Raw genomic sequence first — 23962 nt, forward strand, 5'->3', positions numbered from 1 at the left:
TTCTCTAATTGAGTTGTTTGGTAACATGAAGTACTTTGTATTCTTTAATATTTCACATTGCCTTAGTAAGTAAAGTAGGTGAATGTCAGCTTTGGGTGTTAGAACTAAATTTCATTTTTAATATATTAGAAGCATATAATCCTGTCATCTTTTAAATAGAACCATGCTTTGGAATACCGTTATGATGTTCTAAAGAGTTGGTGCTGATAAATACATTTTTAGCTGGATTATCTGTAAATCTTGAACTGGGATAGTGGGAGCTGAAGATGATTTGCTGTAACTTGACAGCTAGGTTGACCTAGAGGAGGAGTTACCTTGAATATCTAACTCAGAGCTGGTTAAATGTGAGTAAATATAGGTGACAGATGAAAACACAAGATGTTTTCATGTGGTTTTGGGGGGTTTTTTTACCAGGAGTCAGAAATGGAACTATTCTGATTGAAAAAGTCTGGGCAGCTTTTTTTGCTCTTCTTGGTAGAAGGCATCAGTTGGCAATACTGCCATGTCTTTTACTGAATTCAGAAAGGAATGTACACAATTTTAAAGTTAAAAAAACCCCTCTAAACATTATATTGAAAAAGATGGGGACCTAGGTGTCTCACTGAGAAAGGGCAAACAGCAGGTTTACAAGTTTTTCTAATCCCCTGTATAAGTGGGAATAGAGTCGTGCTCAGCCAGTTCTCCGGAGACCATAGTTTTACAGTTCAGTTTGTATTAGCAATATAACCTGCTTATACTAAGATGCAGTTCTGTCCTGTGGTGGCCTGCAGCCCTTTACCAACATAAGAAGAACTTTGTACCATTACAGATGCACCAGTGTTTATGCCATTCCATTTTATTTTACCATGAAAGAAATAAAAATAGAATTGCTCTGCCCTGGAAGCATGCTATTAACTTGTACGTGCTTCTGAAAGATTACTGAAAGGTAATGTATTTACAGTTCTCTGAGCAGAATTTAGGTTCAGAGTTGATACTTGGTTTTCATACCATATGTGAAACTAACCTGTTTGAAGAACTCTGAAGCTTAGAGTGCTGGAGAAGTAAGTGTAAAGGGACTTTTTCATTCTGTAAGACTTACTTTTTCATATTAAAGAACTCCGATAAAATATCAGAGATGATAAAGTATCTTTAATATTACAATTCTCTATGTATATGAGGCATTTACATAAAGCATGTATCATTTTGGCAGATATCACAGTTTCGAAAAATACTTCAGCACCACTGCTCTGGTCCCCAGAGGCTGAAAGATCTCATTCCCTCTCACAGCATCCTGCATCTAGCTCTAAAAAACCTGCATTCAATTTATCTGCTTTTGGATCTCCCTCTCCTGTAAGTACTGCACAGTGTTAGGTTTAGTCAATTTGAATGTGTAGCCATTTTTACTAACAACTTACCATAACACTTTTCTGTAGTCACTTGGAAACACTTCTGTCTTTAAGACAAGGCAGCTTGGGGATTCTCCATTTTACCCTGGAAAGACCTCTTATGGTGGTGCCGCTGCAGCAGCAAGGCAGACAAAAGTGCAGATTTCTGCTTATCAGGTATGAAAATAGTAGTGTGGTGTGGGGGAAAATGTAATCAAAGTACAGAAGGGATAGCTCTCCCTAAAAAGCTCTGAGTGGGGAACTGAACACTGAAAATACGGAAACAGTTCCTCTTTTACCCTCTCAGCCTACAAGAGTGAAAAAGAGGCATCTTTGTTTAAATTCTCAGTTCATGTAGAAATATTTACCATAATGCACAAGAATGACAGTAGCATCTTAGTTGCTGGGTAGTTGTTTGTTGTAGGGATTTCCTCTGTTGTTACCTCTTTCAAAAATTTCTGTTTTCTGCCATTGTCTGCCTCTGACTGTATTATGTTAAAATAATGTGTAAATAAATACTATGATGGCATAACTTTGAAAACATATATTTATAGTAGCAGAAGTTGATACTTGTCGGTAGATCCTACACTCTTAACCATGAATATACTTTATAAAACTGTGCATTCTTTAATATAGTAATATCCAAAGGCCAAATTTGCTCATCCTTTGCGCTTTTGTTACTTAGAGGCATGCAGTCCTCAATGCAATCTCAAGATAAACAATAAGTCCCCTCTATTTTACTATCATTCTCTGTATCATAGCTCTTGAGAAGAGCTGCTTGCCCCAAAGTATTCTTTGTGTTCTAAAATGAACCAGCAATTAAAAATCCTTACTGCCTTCAGCAGCTAGAGTTGAATCTAAAAAGAAGTAAAATCTGATTTGATTGGAATGTGTTGTGTTTAAGTCAAAAAGACCCTTATTAAAAAAAGAAATAAAAAACCAAAAGAAACTTTATTTAAGAAACTGGCAATTAGAGTTTGCTGGACCTATTCTGGCAGTCTGTTTCTTTTCTGCCATGGAACAAGGGGACTTACAAGTTCCTGACTTAGGGGAAACCTTGACAATTTGTGGTTTGTCCAGGCTTGGTGTTGAGTCAAACTTCAGAACACTTAAAACTTCTAGGAGTGTAAGCTAGGAGCCCTCTTTGATCAGCTATTTTTATTTTTACAAAAATAAATGTGGATTGTACTGAAAAGAGGAAGCATATACCAGGCTTTTAAGGGAGAGACTAGCTTGCTTGTTTGCTGCATGCTGTAGAGTAGAGCAAGTCTCACTTGTGTTTTTTATATACTGTGATCTGCTTCCTGTCTTCACATAGCAGTGTGGTAAGTGTGATGTGGTTACATGAGAGGCTTAACGTAATTTTAAGGAAAAAAAAAGGGTAACACTGAAGTTTTTATAACATGTTCAGAGTCATGTGGTACGAATAAAACATTTGTTTTTTCAGTGTATCATGCTGAGATGTGTTACAGGTCAAATCAGATCTTTATCTGTTTAAGCAGAGTAAAAAGATCTTCAGTCAGTTGTAATCTTGGGGGAAGGGAGGAAATGAGAGAAATAAAACTAGAAATTTCCGATGATGATCGTATGCAGTGGTGTTAGGATGGCACACTTACACCATCATGAAACCCTGAGATCTGTTTTGTTACTGAAAGTACTTTCTGCAGCACAAGCTTGCTTCAGTTCTGTTTTCCTAATCACTGCTTCAGAGACTCTACAGGCCTAACGTCTTCCATTTTATGACCTTTTAAATTTGAGTATTTCTTTTGTTGCTTTATCCTGCCCCACTTAAACTTCTGTAAAGTCAGTAGTGTATTTTCTTCTTCGTGGCTTGAATGCTCTGCAAGTACATTTTTCTCTGTCATTGTAAGTATTGGTTGTGTCATCATTGCATCCATAGGGCATAAAATACACGTATGTTTAACTCAAACCCCAGCATCATAACATTGGCAATGCTAATTTTTCAGCCACCGTTAAAAAGACAAATGAAAGCTAAACAGGCAAACGTGCAATCCTACGGTGTGACAAGTTCCACAGCGCGGCGCATCTTGCAGACATTGGAGAAGATGTCAAGCCCTTTGGCGGTAAATGGCCCTCCTTTTCATGTTTTATTTCATGTGCTTGAAAAACATAGTGAATATGTGCAAGTATAGGATGAAGACTGTGCTTCTGTCATTGTTTAATTTACTGCACTGCTTTCTCAACAGGATGCTAAAAGGATTCCATCTTCTGTTTCTAGTCCGTTGTCTTCTGTAAGTTGATTGCAAAACCGCCGTGTTTTTGTTAGATGGAACCCTCTTATGGGGAAAAAACGTTCGCTAATATTTAGGCCTTTTTTCCCCCCATAGCCTGTGGACAGGAGTGTGCTGAATATGACTAGCTTCCAATCCAGGCAAAACCAGGTAAGAACCAGTAACATGTTAAGCTGAGATGGATAACTTTCTGTACATTATAGCTATCAGAAGAAATGTCCCAAATCTCAGTGAGAAGCGTACACATGAATTGAAGTTAATATTAGCATTGTGTGAATTACAGCGGTCTTGCCTGTGTGGTAATAGCTAAAAATATCTTTTCTACCCACACCAGATGAAGGACTGTGAAGATTACTCAGGTTGAAAATTCTGTTACATTTTGTGGTGGTGTATTGATATGTCAGTCAAGAACACCTTCTCTAGAACACAGAAAGTAGTTTTATTTGGGGGCAACTTGGGGTTAAGTTCCATGTTAATATTCCTGTTTACAAAAGCTTTTTATTGCAGAAATGATCAGAAGTAGAAAAATATTGATCGAATCAGACCTTGTACAGATTTCCTTGTTCATTTTGAGAAAAAAATAATACTTATGTTTTTTATAACTACTCAGAGGAACGAGAAGGAAAATTGTTAAATGTTGTCGCTTCTTTAAATTTATGTTCCTAAATTCCTGTTTGGAGGTAGCACTGAGTTGATGATAACGCTGTGGTAAATCATTATTTCCTTGGTTTTGTTAAAAAAACAAAAAGTTGAAGTATCAAGTTTGTTAATTGTAAAACCCACAAAAGGTCACTTTAAGATCAGGCAACCAAAAGAACGAAAGTGTAGTTTTTCTTCCATGCAAACCTTTTGTCTGTTGTTGTAATGAGAAAGTGGATAGAATGTCTCAAGAAGTTTCTCTGCTAATAGCTTAATTAGGAGTATAATTAATTATGTGGTCACTTCAGAATTTATAAACATCTCAGAGTTCCTGTAGTTTCTTTGACCATGTGCTAAGTTACAAGAGCATTGAAAAGTAGAGCATATAATTTCTTTACCAAAAATATTATCCAAATAATTGAAAACAAAGCCGATACAGATTCTCAGTTAAAATGCAGAACCACACCTGTGACAAGGCATTAAGAAAAATCTGCTGGATTTGCAGCATAGCCCCTGACATCAGTCAGAAAGCGAATGTTGCGCACAGCTGCCACTGGGTAAACATAGAGAAATTGTCTATTCATAATGCTAGAATTCATAGTTTGGCAGGGAAAGGGTAGCCCTTGATGAGAAGGGAGGAGAGGATTGTGTGCACCAAGGAGAGGGTTGTGTGTTTTCCTGCTAAAGCAAACAAGTAGTTGACATGGCACTTGAACACTCCGGCAAAACTTTTGCAGGTATTCTTTTATTATGGTGTTTTTCTTATTCTGAGGATCTGCACCAGACAGAATAACTCTTAGTGTATTGAACATGTAACTGGGTGACTTTTTTGTTGTTGTTGTTGTACATACTTGTCTAACTAATTTGATATCCTTCTACAACGACATCAGCTGCCTGGCATGTGAAGGGAAGGCGGTGGATGTAGATTTTGAACTTTTTAAGGGTTATGATACTGTCTCTCACAGTATCCTTCTGGACAAGTTGTCCAAATGTGGGATGCTCAGGTGAAGAACTGGCTGAACAGCAGGATGCAAAGGATTGCTGTGAATGGGGTTACATCTGGCTGGTGACCGGTCACCAGCTCTGTTCCTCAGGGCTCAGTTCTAGGGCCAGTGTGGTTCAGTATATCTGTCAGTGATCTGGAGGGAGTAGTTGAATGCCCCATTATCGGGTTTGCTGATGAAATGGAACAGGGAAGTGCTATTGACTTTCTTTAGGGAGAGGTGGCTATGCAGGAGGATCTAGGTAGATTGGAGCATTGGATCAGTCAGATGAAATTTAGCAAGTCCAAATGCCAGATCTTCATCCATGACATAGTGGGATTGAGTGCACCCTCAGCAAGTTTGCTGGTGACGCCAAGCTGAGTGGTGCTGTTGACACACCTGAGGGATGAGATGTCATCCAGAGGGACGAGGACAAGCTCTAAAAGAAGGGAATGTCACATGGTTCTGCACCTGGGTGAGGGCAATCCCCAGTTGCCCCATCAGTACAGGCCTGGGGGTGAATTGAGAGGCAATGTGCATTCACAGCCCAGAAAGCCAGTTGTGTTCTGGGCTGCATCAAAAGCAGCATAGCCAGCAGGTCAAGGGAGGTGATTCTCTCCCTTCATCTCTGCTCTGGTGAGATCCCACCTGGAGTGCTGCATCCATCTCTGGGGGCCTCAGTACAGGGACCTGTTGAAGCAGGTCCACTGGGGGACTATAAAAATGGCCAGAGAGATGGAGCACCTCTCCTGTGAGGAAAGACTGAGAGAGCTGAGGTTGTTCACCCTGCAGAAGGCTTCACGGAGACGTTACCACAATAAGTATCACCTTTCGGTATTTAAAGTGGGCTTAGAAGAAAGATGGGGACAGACCTTTTGGCAGGGCCTGTTGCAATAGAACAAGGGGTAATTGTTTATCACTTAAAAGAGAGTTGATTTAGACTAGGTATAAGGAGATGAGGATGGTAGAGCCCTTGAACAGGTTGTCCAGAGAGGTGTTGGATGCCCCATTCCTGGAAACATTCAAGGTCAGGTTGGATGGGGCAGGTGGGATGCTGCTCCAAGGACAGAGTAATGTGGGCACGAGTATAAACTGAGGGAGGAATGTCTGGAGAGCAGTCCTGCAGAAGGGGATCTGGGGGTGCTGGTCAGCAGTAGCTCAGTGTGAGCAGCATGTGCCCGGGCAGCCCAGGGGGCAAACCATGTCCTGGGGTACATCGAACATGGCACAACCAGTGGTCAGGAGAGGGGATCATCCCACTGTGTTCAGCGTTAGTGCAGCCTCACCCTGAGCACTGTGTGCAGTTCTGAACCTACAATTCAAGAAGGTCCTTGAATGTGTCCAGAGGAGGACAACAAAGCTGGTGACAGGGCTGGAAAGCCTGTCCTGAGAGGAGCAGCTGAGGACTTTGGGCTTGTCTAGTTTAGAGAGAAGGAGGCTGAGGGGTGACCTCAATGGCTCTCTGCAGCTTCCTGAGGAGGAGAAGTGGAGAAGGAGGTGCTGATCTCCAAGGATCCAGTGACAGGACACATGGCTGAAAGCTGCATCAGTTCAGGGCGAGGTTTAGGCTGGACACTAGGAAGCAATTCTTTACTGAGAGTGTGGTCAAACACTGGAACAGGCTTCCTAGAGATGCCCCCAGCCTGTCAGTGTTAAAGAAGCATTTGGACTGTGCTCTTAACAGCATACTTTAACTTCTGGTCAGCCCTGAAGTGGTCAGGCAGTTCATTGACCAGTCAGATGATTTTTGTTTGTCCTTTCCAGCTGAAAATACTCTATTCCAATTCTATTTGCTTTATATTTAATACCAACAGTGGACCATTCTTCACTCAAAATGGTTTTGTGAACTTAAATAAAGTACATTTTACTCAAGATTTTGAAATTAGTTTAATAATTTTTAGAATGAAGTAACTTTATACATAGAGCAACATGAATTTCATTAGCAAGAGTTGTGAGATACTGTGAAATCAAATTTGCATTGTAAACACAGTTTTCTGTTGATATTAATTTAAATAATAACATGTATCGTAAATCTGATTATCCTGATCATCAAGACTGCAGATGATTTGGTAACTAGTGTAGCCTTTTGGGGTCTTTCTTCCTTCTCAATTCAGTTAAGCCAGTTTTGTAGAAGGTACAGTGCTTTCTGTCAAAAATCAGCTTTTGTCTGTGAAAATGCTTTGACAAGGAAAGTCAGTTCTGTACTTTTAACAGCATCAAATGCAAGTCATTAATATACATGTTATTGGAACATGTATTAATGAATGAGACTATTTTAAAGTTGGTTTACAACTTTTTTTTTTTTCACAGTGTTAACTTCAAAGGAGGAAAATGTAGAAAAAATGAAACCCAGAATCTGGTTTAACACTGCTTTACATTTTGCATGTTAAAATAATGGATTTAGCCAGTAAAAAAACCCAAAAAACCAACAAGAGCAGAGGAGAGGAAAGGATGGGAGCATATTATAAAAACAAGTTATTTTGCTAATAGTAATATGATTTATTTTGCCAAATTTTGACATAGGGTTCAGCCAGACTCCAACTACTTCTGTAGCTTTTTGGATTTTATAACTGATATTCTGGCGATTTCATTCTGCAAGCTAAATGTTTTCAACACTTCCAAATAGTTTTCACTGGGTGCTGAGGCTGATGGGAGGTTTATGGTTCTGTAACTTTTTTTATCAGTAAATGCTGTGGTAATTTGGGTGGGTGCAAGGATAAATTCACTGCTCCTTTCCTTTCAAAGATGGACTCACAGCATCCGCCTGTCCAGAAACTTGTGACACCAAAGCCACTCTCCCTGTCAGGGGGTCGGATCACGTATTTCAAACCATCTCTGAAACCAGCTACTAATTCCAGAAAAATTCACCAAAGGGGAGATAGAGAGCATCAAGTAAGTAAATTTTCTGGTCCTTGTTTGCCTGCTTTTTACAAGCTTGGAATGTCTCTAACCAGTTATTTTACTAAGTTATTCTGCTCTTTCTTGACAGACTACTGGTAGTATGTCTGAGGTAAGCATTAAGACAGTGAGAACCACTGTGAAGGAGATACTTAGAGGTTTTATGAACATAATTGTATATTTGGCACACTGTGTGGCTGGTGCTTCTTTTCGGAATGTGATGATGTGCTATTGGGCCAGGCTGTTCTCAGTGAAAGAATATTAAAACACAAAAACCAAACTTTTCCTTTTCATATGCTCCTCTACACAAAGCTGTCACTGATCAAAAATGCTGATGTTGTGTACAAGGTCTTTCTGGTGAGCTGTGGGCTCCAAGTGAGATTTCTGACAATTACCCATTCAGATTACTTTCTTAATTACATATTCTGATCACTTTGGTGTGAATGAAGTCCCCAATAAACTTTCCTTAAAACAATATTGGTATCTCTTTCAGAAAAAAAAGCCACCCATGGTTCCAATATCAACCTGGATGTAAAAGTGACCAGATATTAAATACATGGGCTGGAAATTAAGTGGATAGGCATAGTAGTTAGGGAACAAGCTTAAGCAGATCAGGTATATTCAGTGGTGTTGAAACAAACAAACCAAAACCCAAACCACCAGCACGAAACATCTGCATTTGGTTGTCTTCTCTTTGTGTTTTGTTTATAAATATGTTTAGATAAATCTTGAAATAAATCAAACCTATTTTGCAGGACATGACACAGGAGAGTTTTTCTGCAGAAAAGCCTGTAAAACCATCTGAAAGGTATGACAAATCTATTAATTTAAAACACTTGAAAGAAGAGCACCCTCTCCTTTGTCACTGCAGTCTGCATGCTTGCCTTCTTTTGAAAGGGCAACTTTTGAAAGTTCTCAGTAAAAGGGAATAGAAAAAGTGAAAAAATTGTATTATGAGAGAGTTTAACCATTTGTGCATCTTGATTTTCGTCAAGGGTACAGCTGTTAGTCTCAGCTAATTAAATAATTGCTTGGAGTCTGAAAGCTTTGTCCTACAGGAATTTCTTTCTGAAAATTCTTCATAATGTGAAGTGCCTTACAGTTCTAGAGTATATTCAATATTTAGGGAGTTTTTTAAGCAAAAAAGTGAGGGAACATTGTTTTCTAATGCTTCTTACATGACAAAAGTCACTTGTCTGCTCTGTGAGTTTGCATGAAAAGCAGAAGCCCTTTAGAATCATCTGAGGACGAATGCTAGCTTGTGTCTGAAACACAAAATTCCAGGGGAGTTAATAATTGTATTTCTTCTTGAGGAGGTTATCTTACATTACACTGCTCTCTTGTCTTAGATAGAATGACTTCAACTCCAGATAATACTGATAGTTCTCCGTTTGTGGCAAATAATCTTTTGGGTTATGGCTGAATTAAAACACTGTTAGATCAAAAGATATGCTTTTTTTGAGGATTCCTCCCTTTCAAAGAACAGTAGTATGGAATCTGCCAACGTGTTGGCTCTATGTTCATCTTCCAGACAATTCTTATGTTGTCTGGGGCATTCTTTGGCTTGCAAAAAACCCCAAAGCCAGCCCTTTGTTTTGTCATCAGGTAGTTTGACTTTACAAGAACCATCTTTGCAGAGGTGGTTTTGGCAGAGATGCAAACAGATGTTAGATTTTAATTGTGGGTTTTCAAATTATTCTAAATTTTCTTTGGTAAAATTCCTTTCTCCATGTAGAAGGGAGATCTAGAAAACTGCTCCTGCTTTTTATTTAGTTCACAAGGTTTACTGCTGTGTTCTGCTTTTGACTTTAAAGTAGATGGTTCTATTTTTTTTAGTTCTTTTACGAGGCAGACTTTGTTGTGTGTCATGTTCTGGAGCAGGGATGCAACACTGATAAGGGCCAGAGTCCCTTTGTGCAGCTAACCTGCAGTACTTCGGTACACCTCTGTCCAGTCTGCAAAAGGCTGTTTAGTTTTTAAACCTGTGTCAGAATTGTAGATTGGACTTACTTGCTTGAAGACAGTACACTGTCTTTCCCCCTTAGAAGCTGACAGGTGTTAACAGAAAAGAGGAATATGGGCTATCATAGACATGCTATAATTGTCTGAATAAAGATGTATTTTGACATAAGATTTCTTTTCAGAATTCAAATTGATTGTCAGTTTGGATTAGAGAAAAGTTTGAGCATATGGCCTTAAGGATCTGACTTCCTCTCAGTGGTTATAGTGCTAAGCAGACTGTTTGCAAGTATCTGACAGATTTAGACCAGTTGTTTTCCTCAGTCCGCTGGAAACTTGACCTGGTGTCTTTCAGTGTCATCAAATGTACTTTTGTAATAACAGACTGCTTAGCTGCAGGATAAGCTTAATATGGTAATTTTTCCAGGGATACTTCATTTTGATGCCATACTACTTTTTACCATTGCTTTTCCCTAGTTCACGTCTATTTTGGGATGTTGCATGGGTTTGTTATTTTTTGGGGGGGTGTTGTGTGTGTTTTTTTGGGGGGGGGGGGTGTTTTCTTCTTTTTATTTTCCCTTCCCATTTGGATTAGGAAGTCTTCTGGTTTGGATCTAGGCTTTTGTAATGAACAGAGAAATGCCTTTGTATGCCTTACAAAAGGGATCTGTATTCATGTCTGAAAAGACTTCTGGAATGTTGGCGCACCCAAACACCTCTGCTGCTTCTGCTGATGGCCTCAGGAAAGCCAGAGCTGCTTGTGAAGCTTTTGTCATATTATCTGGCAACAAAAGTTTAAGCCTCTTCTATTCCATAAGAGCTGTTGGCAGCATTCATGTGTGCATTCACACACACACACACACGCTCTTTCCCGTCCCCCCTTTCCATATATTTTTAGTTATTCTTTTATAACCCTTCAAAGATGCATGCTCATCACAGAATCAGAGAACTGACAGTCAAAATTTCCAGTGTCTGGACTATTAAAAGCAAACATCAGAAAATAACAAGCTAAATCAGTTCCTCTATTTTGGGTCTTCTGGCTTAGTCATCATTCCTTTATGGATGTTGTGACTGTTTCTTATGTATGTCGTTGTCATTGCTGCTCTTATTCAGCTTTTGCTGTTCAGAACACCATCTATTTACCAGCATTTGGCAAATTGTGGGACAATTTTTTGATTCCGATTAGAAGGCGACAGTTCTAGGATTAATAGTGGCTATGATAGCTTGAAACAATTAGTTGACAAGTTGATTTTTTTCCTTTTTTTTCCTTTTTTTTTACTTTTTGTCCCCCTTCCTCAACCTATGTATTGTTCTGTGCCAGCAGTTTGACCTACCCCAAACCCGATACTCCTGCATCCAATGGTCTGTCTTCAGGAGGAAGGATGATGGATAGTGCCTGTGGCAAGATGAGGAGGGAAAGAGAACGATACTCCACATCAAAATCTGGACAAAAACAGCAGCCGGTAAGGGTCTCTGAGGTTAATTGATCTCTGAGATTACTGAAGTAATTAGCTGAGTATGCCAGTTTCGTTGCCTCATAGTAATTTATAACAATGTCACTTGGGTTTTGTGGGTGTTTTGCTGTGGCTTTCAGAGCAGGCTCCAGTTCAGTTATGTGTTTTTAAGTGCCTGAGCTTTGGTTTTATGTTTTTTAAATCTGTAGTTGTATTATCATGGATATGCTTCATACTATAAAGTTTCTAATTAGTAGTTGAATGAATAAATTTGGTGGAAGTTTGTAGAGTTTTTATAAAGGAATGATGTTTGAAACAAGTACCAAGGTAAAAAAGAAAGTTTTCTTATTTTGTTATTTCATATTTAAGTTGTGTAAGGGGCCAAGAACCTGAAGCAGAAGACAGTGTTCGGCATGCCTGCTAATGATCATTCACAATTTTTGGCACTTAGTCAAAGTTGTTGTGGAGGCATTTTTTTTTCTTGTTTTAATGGCAAAAGTCCATTTAATGAAACAATGGTTGTTGCTATCCCAAAGTTTATTTTCCTGACTGAATTTTTATGTAAGCTGCCTACTACTGGACCTTAAACATAAAAAGTTTAAATCAGTCTTCTGGCTGATTCAAAATGAAGAAGTAGTAGATACTGGAGAATGTTTTTATAATAGAAATGGTCTCAATATCAAGGTTGTGATAGACTCTTAAGATGAAATCTCTGAAATATGTGAGTTGTAGGGTACATTAAATTTCTGTAGTAGCGATGTACATCTCTGATTAGTCGCTTCTGGGTAGATCTTGGTACTACTGTGCAAATTGTGATTAGATTGGCTATTCCCATTTAAACTCTAACTAATCTAGTCTTGGTAATCAAACTGCTTAAAAGACAAGGATAAGACCAGAAGTTCTTAAGGTACACTGATTTCTGAGTTTTAAATTTTGCATCCTGATACATGATATAGATTAGATTTACCAGAGTATGATCTTCTGTGCTGCTTGTCAGGCTTTCTTTTTTGGCATTCTGTGCTATGGTTTGGTTTGAGTTTTTTCGTACTCAAAGGAGCACACATGTTTCTTTAAACATTGTCTTTTTCCAAGTTCACTGCAGTATTGACTTCAGAAACTTTGGCAGCTGTCCTACCTAATTTTGCAAGAGGAACACTTTCTTACTTGCCATGAAGTTGTACTCTTAATTTGAAGAGATAAGGGCATCATAGAATGGTTATGTCTCTATATTAGCTAGAGTACAGAAAACAAATCTGATCTGTGCTCCTCTCTGTTCTGCACAGGTAACAATTTTGAGCTAACTTTCAGTCTTCTTACTGGACAGGTGATGAATGTAGTATTGCATGGAAACAGGGCTGCCATAAATAAAAATGATGTGGCAGATTTATGTGGGGAAGTTAGGACTCCTTTTAAAAATTTGCTCTACCTATAAATCTCTCTGTAATATTTAACTTTGTTAAGAAATTAAGGGTGGGATAGGGTAGGAAGGTAGTATGTGTTGTGAAAGAAGAAAATTAAAATCTACAGCTTTTGTAAAGGAAGTGAAAAATTAAAATTGACAACTTTTAAAGAAAAATTGAAATTTACAACAATTAAAATGTGTACACCTAGGAGGTGGAGCAAGCAGCACTACCCGAAGTACCCCTGCCTATCAGTACTGCATCGCTGCCGACATTCAGCTTCAGTTTCCCTGCCAGTAGTGCCGTCTCATCATCACCAAGCACTGTTTCAAAAGCTGCAATGAACAAGGTAAATCTTTCTTTGTATTTCGTGGACACTTTTTCAGGATGAGTATACATCTGCTTTGCTGAATGTTAACTTTTTCTATGGTGCTCATAAAACTAATCAGCATGAATGAATCAGGGTTGTGTTCTTTTTGAGACCTGGGGAGGGAGGCATAAAGTTCTTGATTTGGCTTCTGTTCATCTTATACACTCACTTGCAAGCTTCATTTTCTTATAACTCTGAGCTGTGGATTAGAAATATCAAAGATCAGATTTCCCAACTTCACTGCAGAATGTCTGTTAGATAGTGAATTCACGTAGCTGCTGCTTCACCTGGATGTTTTTCTTTTAGATACAAACCTTAATTCTTTTGAAAATACAGGTACAACCAGCAAGTAATGTTGGCAGTCCTGTTTTTGTATTTTCATCTCCAATTGTGAAGTCTACTGAGGTGGAAGTGCTACCTCCAATGTCTGTAAGTAAAATAAATAAAGATCAATGTTTTCTCAAGGCTTTAGTAAAATACTGCAGAGCAATAAAGCAGAATTGGCCCTGGTAAGGGGAAAAACTAATATATAGATTTCTGACTTGTAATTTGTTATCCAGCATCCACCACAACTTTGAAGACTGGATTTCAGGTTATTATTTGTGCAAAATTTGATTAAAATTACTTAGAATCTAAAAAATCTCTCTTTTTCATAGCAGATTAAGTTTACATTTAGTGTTCCTGTTGCAAAGTCAGCAGAGCTTTCTGGATCCATTGATACACCAGTGACATCCTTATTTAGTCCAGGTAACAGAAATTTTAGCATTTAAAATCTAGTGCTGATTCTCTTGTTATGTATATGAAATAGGTAATCTGTCATTTCTGAGCATGTTACAAATTCCAGACAAAAGGTGTTTTCAGTGACAGGTCTGCTTTTAACCAAATTGTAACTACAAACTGTTGTAAACAAGGTAGAATTTTGAAGATTCTTATATAAGAGGAATGAAACGTGGAAATTCTTGTTTCTAGCAAATGTGAATATATACTGAGTGGATTTCTTTGTAAAAGGTGGGTTTTGTTTTACTTTAACAGGTAGCACTACTGTAAACAGCACCAGCAATAAGAAGGAAGAGGAAGAAGAATACGATGGCCTCTGCAAACCTGCTAAGTTCTTAAAGCAAGGAAGTGTGTTAGACATCCTAAAAAGCCCTGGTGAGATAATGAACTCTTTAAAATATATATTGCAAAAAATATACTTGTATATCGTTGCATTGATTTTTAAAAAACCCATGACAACAGCAACAAAAAAAGCCCCTCATTTGTCACAGTTAAGGCAATGTTAGCTATAAATACAAACACAGGAGAACATTACATTAAATGCTGCACCTGTTAGGGTTGATTCTATTGTAAGTGGCTTTCAGTGCTGAAAGGAAAACTGCAACTTCCAACCAAATGCATTGTTTCTCCTTACGTACATATTAGGTTGTAATTGAAAATTAAATATAAAAGAATTAGTCAAATAATCAGTGTTTTGTTTTAAATAAATGACATTTATGTAATTGGAAAGGAAATGTTTGTAAAATGCTTTATGAACATTACTTTCCCACCTTCACCATCTCCAGAAATGAAGAATGGTAATGTCATTCCTAAAGATGTTTCAAAAGCTGCAAATCTTTTGGCCCTAAATTATAACAGTTACTATCGATTCAAATGTAAATTTTAATTAATAATGGGCTGTTCCACTTAAAAATATTTTAATTGCAGTTGTTTTCAACTGTTCAGTAAAGTGCGTGTGTGTGTAGATGATGGTTTTTGTTTCAAGGACTATACTGAATTTGATCTTTTCCCATAAGCCTTGAATTGTAGCAGGTCTTTTTATTGTGAAATGACAAATCTATATAATACTTAAGAAGGCAGTGGCTTTTTATACCGGAAAGAGCTAAATGAGAGAAATCATGCTGTGTGTTTAAGGAAAGACTTACCAGTGAAGTGACATTAGTTTTCTTTATCAGTTTAAGAGAGGCAGGTTCTGAATCCACACTGCTCAAAGATTCCACTTCTGATATTAAAAAAAACAAAACAAAACAAAGCAACAACAACATAATAATAAAAAAAAGAAATGCTTCATTTTACCTTTACAAGTAATTTGTGCTGATATTTAAGATGTATTGCTGTAGCATTTTCATTAGTGTTTCCATATTGGTGGTACTTGTTTCTGGAAAGTTGTCACCTTTAAATAAGGAATTGGCTTGTATCCAGTGCATTTTGAACAAAGATTATAGATAAAAATTGTTTGGTTGTCTTAATTTTTATTAATTATTACTGCTCCAGGTACCAACTGCTGTACAACTGTCAAAGTAAATGTGAGTCATCTACTACGACAGAAATAGCTTTAGAAATTTGATTCGATTGGACATGGTGTCTTAAAATGAAATTGGATTATTTCTAGTCCATGACAGTCAGCTTTCAGTATTGTTTGTTCACACTTGTATCTACCACTGTAGTGGCAGATACATAGGAGATTTGTATCTAAAACTTTCTTGGAAATGAAGAGTTAAATCAAGCTTTAAAAAAATGTTATGTTGTGTCCCAGCGCAGCACATGAAATTTCATCCCTTTAGATAAGATTTCCTGGGACTTCCTCTTGTGGTTAGTTGGAATGTATAGCTGTGACCATTGACAATTTGTTTAAATTTATGTTGTCTAGTATTATAAGTAACTTATATGCAGCAGGGTACTGCTTTATTACTAAGATCTCTCCCTTTTTTTCCAATTTTTAATTTTTTTAATTAATTTAGGCTTTATGTCTGGGAAAACACCTTCCTGTTCATCTGCACAGCCTGTTACAAGCACAGTCGTCTATACAAGGCCTGCAATAAGTAGTTTTTCTGCAGGTAAAGACACCTCCAAACAAGCATCCTCGTTTTGGCAGTCTGACACACATGACCCATGTCTGCAGAACAAAACCACAGATGGAAAATGTGTAACATGTGAAGCTGCTAAACTGTCAACTGTTGAGAGTACGAAACAGACGATAAGTGTAAGTCACTGTGTCTCCTCTAAGACAACAGTCCCTACAGCAGGGACATTGGGCTTTGAAGACAAGTTTAAACCAGCACCCAACACATGGGATTGTGATACCTGTCTGGTCCAGAACAAACCTGAAGCTACAAAATGTATAGCATGTGAGACACCAAAGCCTGGAACAGGCGTGATGCCTGCCCTGACAATGCCAATGGTCACAGACAACTCGGTGACAGTGACATCCTCCTCCAGCAGCACCGGCACAACAGTCACTCTGGGATTTGGAGATAAATTTAAACAGCCAAAAGGCTCTTGGAACTGTTCAGTGTGCCTTGTATCAAATAAGGCAGAAGACACCAAATGTGTAGCTTGTCAGTCCGACAAAGCAGGTTTGTCCTTTTCTTCTCAGTTGTTTCAACCTCAGTCTCTGTGCATTCTATACAGAACAAAATATGTTGCATCTAAAAAATATTTTCAGCAGCATGGCTGTATGCCAGACAGGATGAATTAGTGGCTCTCTGCAGGAATGGGTTGCAGGCACTTTGGAGGTCTCAGCCCAGATTCCAGCCTGTCACATGAGTTGAACTGATTGTGAAATGTATTAGTGCAGAGCTGAATTGAAGCAAATGTACCCTGCTTTACAGCTGGTGAGGAAAGATGACTAAAATGGATGCCTCAATTAACTTCAAACCAGATGACTCCCTTTCATTGGGGAAAAATGTGAACTCCATAGAGTTAAAAACTACTGGATTTCTTGGGCTTTTTTTTTTTTTTCTCTTTCAAAACCTAAGTAGAAACAGTATTTATACAACATGGCTAAAAATGTCTCCAGTCAGCATTTGAGTGTAATTGAGCAGAGGTATGAAGCCAGATTCCAAGACAGTGTAGTTTTTAACTAGTTGTCTTAAGCTAGAACAAAACCATATGTTCAGCTATGCCTGTGAAGGCTATGGTAGCCTTCCAGAGCACGTGTGACCTTGTTTGGGGAGGTCAGGGTCCTTATAGACTTTGGGGACGCTGGTGCCTTCTTTAGTTGAGTTCGGTTTTTTTCCTATTATATGTGATTGTAACTGTATTGAGTGAATTTATTCTTTTTTAAACCACAGATAATTATTTTAACACTAATTTTCATTGGCTCTTAACATCATTTAATGTCAAAACCACCCTTGCAAATACATCTTGGGGGGGGCAATTAATATAAGATGGACTAGATCGTGCTTTTGTGCAGTAAGAGTGGAATTTCTTCATCTAAGAGTAATGCATTTTAGAGCTTGTTCTCATGGACTTCCAGCCTCAGTGGTCAGCTGGCACTATTGGCCAGTTGTCCAAGACTCTGGCCATTGCAAGGAAGAATTTTAGAACTGAGGGGTTTGCCATGACTGCCGTGGCACAGAGAACTGCACAGTTATATTATGTCTGTCAAGGGGATGAGTGAGGCAGGTAAGATGCGTGAATATAAATTCTCTGGGTGTACTGTGGAACAGAAGACCCATTCCTGTCTTTAATGTTTTGAACTTGAGACACTATCTTCTGCCTCTCTCTTAAATGCCACCCTCAGTGGTTTCAGGTTGTAGCTGATGATTATGTGATGCTTTTGTGCCTTCTGGGTGTCTGCTTCACTCCTCACACTGTGGAGCTGAAGTTTGCTGTTGGAGTGCGGCAACAAGTGACATCTCATAGGGGGATAAATCAGAAACAAAAAATCTGAAGGCAAGATTGTCTTCCGTGCCTCGGCAACCTGTTTCTGCTGCTCTTGAAGACAGTGTAGCTTCTGTAGTGAACAGAGTTGTGGCTTTGGAAGCTTTGAGTTCCTTTTTTTTTTTTTTTTTCTTTTGTCACTGTGTAGTTTTGAATGTTTCCTGTCTTTGTGAGTTGCTAATGAATCATTCTAGTAAATTGTCAGCCTTTCATCACTTGACAGTGATCATTAACTTGAGTGATGCTAACTTTGACTACCAGTTACTTGTGTCACCAGAAATTCTTTTAGCAGCTCTGATGCAATACCTGTAATTTACATCTGAAATAGGCCATGTTGCTGTATTTTACCAACTGCAGTTGCTGTTTCAATGTCACTGGTTCAATTTGTGCTTAAAATCATTTATAAATTGCAACGAAGAATGCAGATGTTTCTATTGTTTACATTCTCAGAATGTGTTTGAAATTAACTTGTAGCTTGATGTTTTTTTACTGTTATGCTTGTGTGTTTTACAATTTAGTGAGCATTGGAGAGTTTCTTAAAAAGTCCATGTTCACTTTATAGTTTAAGCAGGATGATTAACTATTTTGCTTCTTTCTCAGGGAGTTCAGTGCCTGTGACTAGTGGCAGTGTTTCTGCTTTTTCTGCTTCTTCTGGAGGTTTTCTGGATTTAGACAAATTCAAGAGGCCTGAAGGAAGCTGGGAATGTGAGGTCTGCTTGGTCCAAAACAAAGCAGAAGCCACAAAATGCATAGCCTGTGAAAATGCAAAGCCAGACACCAAAGCAGAACTCAAAGGTAATACTTCATGAGGAAAAACAAGGATGTGCAATTTGCAATTTATTTTTCTAAGTAGAGTGATTTTTCCTTTGAGGTATGACAAAATTGTCTGTTTCTTCGTCTAGGAATATTGCTTAAATAAGGTACAGAGCCTACGTTTCCACACCCATTCCCCAGAAAAACGTTATGTTTTTTCAGAGAAAAGTTTATATCAGTAACATAGTTGTCCTTTACGAGCCTTGCGTGTTGTTCATTTGGAGTTCAGACTGAAACCATGGTCTTTCAAAGAAGTTAGCAGAGTGCTTTTCTAAGCCGGGTGCTGGACAGAAGAGCACCATTGAGAAAAGATCTGTGCAGAGAGGGAGTGTGGAGTTTTCCTTACTTGTTTTTTGTATGTGTTTGTGGGTGCATCATACATTGCAAGCTTCATATTTTTTTATTTCTGCAGGTTTTGATACTGCTGCTGTGTCTACAAATGCCGCAACGCCATCATTTACGTTCGGTGTCCCATCATCGTCCTCTGAATCTTCTCAAACTTTGGGTAGCACAGGAAATTTTAAATTTGGAGAACAAAGTAGCTTTAAGTTCGGGATTGCATCTGAATCTGCATCGTCCAACACTGTGACTGGGGGATTTAAGTTTGCTACTGGTTCAGGAAACTTCAAATTTGGAGTTTCTTCCTCAGACTCTAAGTCAGAAGACAGTAAAAAAGAAAGTAAAAGTAACAATTTTACCTTTGGACTTCCATCTGCAACCAGTCAGGCCCCTTCAACATTTCAGTTTGGAACAACGAGCCTGGGGCAACAGGAAAGGAAAGAGGAACCAGTTTTGGGAGGTTTTGGTTTTGGCACAAGTTCTACTTCTTCCATAGCTACCAATGAGAATAAGACCGGAGTCAGTGGCTTCACTTTTGGAACTGTGGCAGAAAAGGAGGTAGCATCATCTGCTTTGCCATTTAAGAAGTCAGATGAGAAAAAGGATGAAACTGTTTCAACGAAGGGAGGCTTCTCTTTTGGCAGCGTGGAGTCTGCACCTGCCTCACAGTTTGTTTTGGGAAGGGCAGAAGAGAAACAGGACTCTGTCACTTCTGCTGGTCCATTAGCATTTGGAAAGAAATCTGACAATGAAGAGTTAAAGGCACAACCTATCTTTTCATCTGGGACAGCTGAGCATACCAAAGAGGAGAGCACAGCAAAACCTGTATTCAATTTTAGTTTCGGTAAACCGTCAGAAAAGGAAAGTGAGCAGACAAAGCCACCTTTTGCATTTGGGGCACAAACCAGTACTTGCGGTAAACAGAACATCTTTTGCCTTCACTTGTCTGATCGTGTCTGTCAAATAATAGCTCTGAGGCTGTACTGGACAAAATCTGTGGGATTTATATACTACCTGCAGCCTGTCTTTAGTTCTGGTTGTTGATGCATAGACAATATGTCTAAAGGCAATTCCTCTATTGATTTCAATGAGTTTTAACACTATGTTTAGACAAAAGAATTGCCACACCTTAGGGAACCTTATTGTATAAGGTATAAGCACAGAAGTTGTATTGTCTCAGTAACAGCAGCTCAGCTGGTGATAAAATCTATAACATGGTGCAGTATAGAGGCCTCGTACAAGTGTTGTCTTTTATAGTAAAAGGGAAGGAGAGAGGGAATATCTTAGTTCCATGTACTTGCAGCTGTGCTACAGGGAATACTGGAGTTTCTCTACTCCTACAAAGGTACAAAAATCACTTCATAGATACTACACAGTTTTGTATTCCTCTGATTTATTGAAAGTCTGCAGTGGGAGGATTAAAGTTCTTCATTGATTATCACTGTGTGAAAAATTCTTGGTTGTTAAATTCCATTTGTGTGACTTATTAACTGTGTTTCTTCCTTTCAGAACAAGGAGCATCTTTCAGCTTCTTGAGCTCTAGTTCCTCCAGCACAGTCGTACCCACCACTTCAGCCAACAGCAGCGGCGTGTTTGGCAGCACCCTCTCTTCCTCAAACCCTCAGCCAGTTCCCACTCCCTTTGTGTTTGGACAACCCAGCAACACTGTGACCAGCTCTGTTTTTGGCAATCCTGCAGAATCTACAACATCTCAGTCATTTGGCTTCTCTCAAGAAAACAAACCAGCAACCACATCTTCCAGCACTGGCTCGACTCTTACTCCATTTCTGTTTGGTTCAGCAGAGAGCAGCACCAATGCAGCAAATTCAGGCTTTACTTTTGGAGCCACAACTACATCGAGTTCAACAGGTACGTTTTCAATAGATGCTCTTCTGCTTTTCTCATTTTTGCCATTACACAGTGGACCAAGGAGATCCTGTTTCATGAATATTTTACTTTGGAAAATGTGCAGGCCAAATGCATGGAAGTAGGGGAAAATAGTAGGATTTATATTCAGCAATATAAATTTGGGCTCGTTCTCCTCTAGTCTGAGAAATACAGTTTGTATAGGAGCTTTTCCCCATGAAAATGAATGATAGTTTCTTTCTTCTTGCTATCAGTCCAGTGCTTACAGTTAGGAGTCAGTGTATCAGCATCCCTGATTTTTCTCTCCCATACCTAAAACTCTCAACTGTTGTAAATAATGTCAAGATTTGCAAAGTCCTTCCCTCACAGGTATATGTAAATGCATTTCCTCTAAATGCAGTCACTGCTGCTTAAAGGTTGGGTTTTACTAAGGATCATGGCCAGTGTTTGTTAATTATCTAGCAATTAATTGTTAATTATCTAGCAATAATATCTTAGAGAAGAGAGCAATAAGAAATACAAAGTTTCTTCATGTTTTATGTTCATTATGCCACTGTATGATTTAAATGAATAAATTTGCATGAAGCAGTACAACACAAGACAAAATCCACTAAATTTTCCATACTCCTGTGAACCATAGAGTATGTTGGAAATAAGAATGAACCTGTGAGGGAAAGACTTAATCTAGTTTGATCTGATGGCTTAACTTTGTCAGTCACAGAAGTTTAATTTGCACACTTTTTCATGTTTCAGAAACAGAGAGAAAACAGTCCAAAATTATAACACCCAACAGATTGATTTAACCTGCTAACAAATCAGTAACTTTTAGTGTCATTTCGTTAGTAGGTGACACCATATTTCAAACATCTTCACAAACGCAGAAGCCTTTATTTTACTGTGTATTTGTTCATCTTGGAAGTAAAGCCATTCCAAGTTATGGTGCAACAGAGGGTATTTCCTGTTGCATGAGAGCTGCTCAGATTGCACTAATAGTGCTGATAAAATGTCCTTTTTGCATAGCACATCCACCATGTACATTCAGAGTCACTGTTCAGTTGAGTTTCATTTTTGTTCCATTATTTCTGCTGGCCATGCAGAACTGAAGCAGCTGAACAGCTGGGCTGGTTGTTGATGATAGGTAGAGAAGTACAGAGATCATCACTGCAAGCATCATTTGACCTCCGGAAGTTGATAATGGTAAACACTTGGACAGGGGAGAGGTGCAGTTGCTGACAAGAAGAGAGATGCATGTTCTTGTTCTAATAAATCAGGAGCTGTATTTTGCATGTTGGACAAATACAGTTTGAGTGAATATTCTCTGTGTGTGGTAGAAACAGCTTTTAGTAAATACAGATTAAATCATACCATTTGTGGGAATTCATTTGTAGAACATAAAGAGGCAACCAGTGTGTTTGAGATTTAATTTTGTCTGATTCTGATAAACATAGCATTTCTCATATTACTTAAAAGGTGCAATTCCTGTTGTGGCTGATGTACTATTTGCTTTATATATCCACACAAGTAGTTTGAGATTTAAATGAGGATTGAGCTACCAGACTTGGGGTTTTAGAACCTTTGTTTTCTAGATTCATTCTTGAGGGTGGGAGGGAAATGGCACGTACTGACTGACATCCTTCTTCTGTTCCCCAAGGGTCGTCGTCTTTGTTTCTGTTTGGCTCTGGGCCCCCAGCGCCTGCTGCTGGCCCACCATTTGGCACCAGTCAGCCACCAGCATTTGGCCCGAGCCAAGGGTCCAGCCAGCCAAGCGCTCCAAGCTTTGGATCGCTGTCGTCAACGTTGTTTTCAGCTGGCACTCAGCCTGCTCCTTCTGCCTTCGGCTCAGTGACGAGCAGTACTCAGCCCTCTGTGTTCGGACAGCAGGCAACCCAACAGCCAGGTTTTGGTTCTGGTACCCCCAGTGCTGGTGAGTGCCCACCATCCTCCTCTTCCCTTTTGGTCTCAAAGATGATACATTTTATTTTCTTTTTCATGAAGCGCACCTTAAGTTATACGCAGAAAGAAGACTTTGGCATTACGCTCGTATTCAAATGTAGGAATTGTCCTCCATAAAAATAATGGGTATAGGGGTGTGATTTGTGTCTCAGTCCTGACTGTGGAGACATGATGTGCCATAGGTATCCAGCTTCACAGTAAGCCTTCTCCACAAGAGATTTAGCAGATAGGAGGTTGCAACTGTACCACAAATTCTGGGCTTTATTTTCCAGAGAAACCTAGTGATTAAAAGGAAGTGTTGAAAGCCATGGAGTAATCACTGGTAAGTTTGTGCAAAACAGAAGGGCAGAAGCACTGCAAAATTGTTATTTTTGGATTTGTTAGAGTAGTTCTTAGTTATCTGACTTCAATAGGCTTCATTGTTTAAAATATGGTCAGAACTGTTTTGGTTTCTTTAAGAATTTATGGGTTAAGACATATTAGAAGATCTTTTTACTAATGAAGTATAAAATACCATGGGAAGGTATTTAAGTGTAAGAAGGACCTGTTCCACACTAGTAACAATCCAAAAAGAAAAACACAGCCGGAACGTCTGTATTTGATATCACATCAAGTACTTAAAGGGAAAAGCCTCCCTTTTTTCCTCTCAGAAGTTTTACAAAATAGCCTCCATTTTAAGTAACTGATCTTTTTGTACTAATCAGCAGATTAGTTGGCACACCACATTACTCAAGTCAGCCTTTCATAAATTAGGTAGCATTTCAAAGGTAAAATTCTCCCTGGATTGTCTGTGTTGCTTATCAGTTACTTTGATGGTAGGAATGTTTGGGGTTTTTAAAGGTGAGGTGCTGTGTTAGCACATTAAAGGAAAGGGAGTCCCCAGATCAACTGCAGGAACACAAGAAAGTTTACTTGAATATAAATCTATGTGATTCTAGGCTACAGTTTAAGACTTTATTAATAAACTTCAGTTTGCATAGGTATAAACTTTATGATGGCACACAAGTTAG

At 38.7% G+C, this 23962-nt stretch overlaps 1 protein-coding gene across 4 annotated transcripts in view; it reads left to right on the top strand.

The window, feature by feature from the left end:
- The window catches only part of NUP153 (nucleoporin 153), a 44852-nt gene that overhangs the window by 18835 nt on the left and 2055 nt on the right, over positions 1-23962 (top strand). The window contains exons 4-20 of one of the 4 annotated variants that reach the window (XM_027654060.1): positions 1190-1329; positions 1413-1541; positions 3332-3448; positions 3572-3616; positions 3713-3766; positions 7984-8130; positions 8892-8944; positions 11417-11558; positions 13161-13298; positions 13656-13748; positions 13976-14066; positions 14352-14471; positions 16058-16672; positions 18582-18776; positions 19207-20049; positions 20643-21002; positions 22651-22923. In XM_027654060.1, coding sequence (XP_027509861.1) covers positions 1190-1329; positions 1413-1541; positions 3332-3448; positions 3572-3616; positions 3713-3766; positions 7984-8130; positions 8892-8944; positions 11417-11558; positions 13161-13298; positions 13656-13748; positions 13976-14066; positions 14352-14471; positions 16058-16672; positions 18582-18776; positions 19207-20049; positions 20643-21002; positions 22651-22923 — 3555 coding nt within the window. The remainder of the gene's footprint in view (positions 1-1189; positions 1330-1412; positions 1542-3331; positions 3449-3571; positions 3617-3712; positions 3767-7983; positions 8131-8891; positions 8945-11416; positions 11559-13160; positions 13299-13655; positions 13749-13975; positions 14067-14351; positions 14472-16057; positions 16673-18581; positions 18777-19206; positions 20050-20642; positions 21003-22650; positions 22924-23962) is intronic. The other 3 variants (XM_027654062.1, XM_027654063.1, XM_027654061.1) reach the window with 3 other exon arrangements.

This window comes from Corapipo altera, unplaced genomic scaffold (genome assembly GCF_003945725.1).
Source record: "Corapipo altera isolate COAL_440 unplaced genomic scaffold, ASM394572v1 60, whole genome shotgun sequence".
Lineage (NCBI taxonomy): Eukaryota > Metazoa > Chordata > Aves > Passeriformes > Pipridae > Corapipo > Corapipo altera.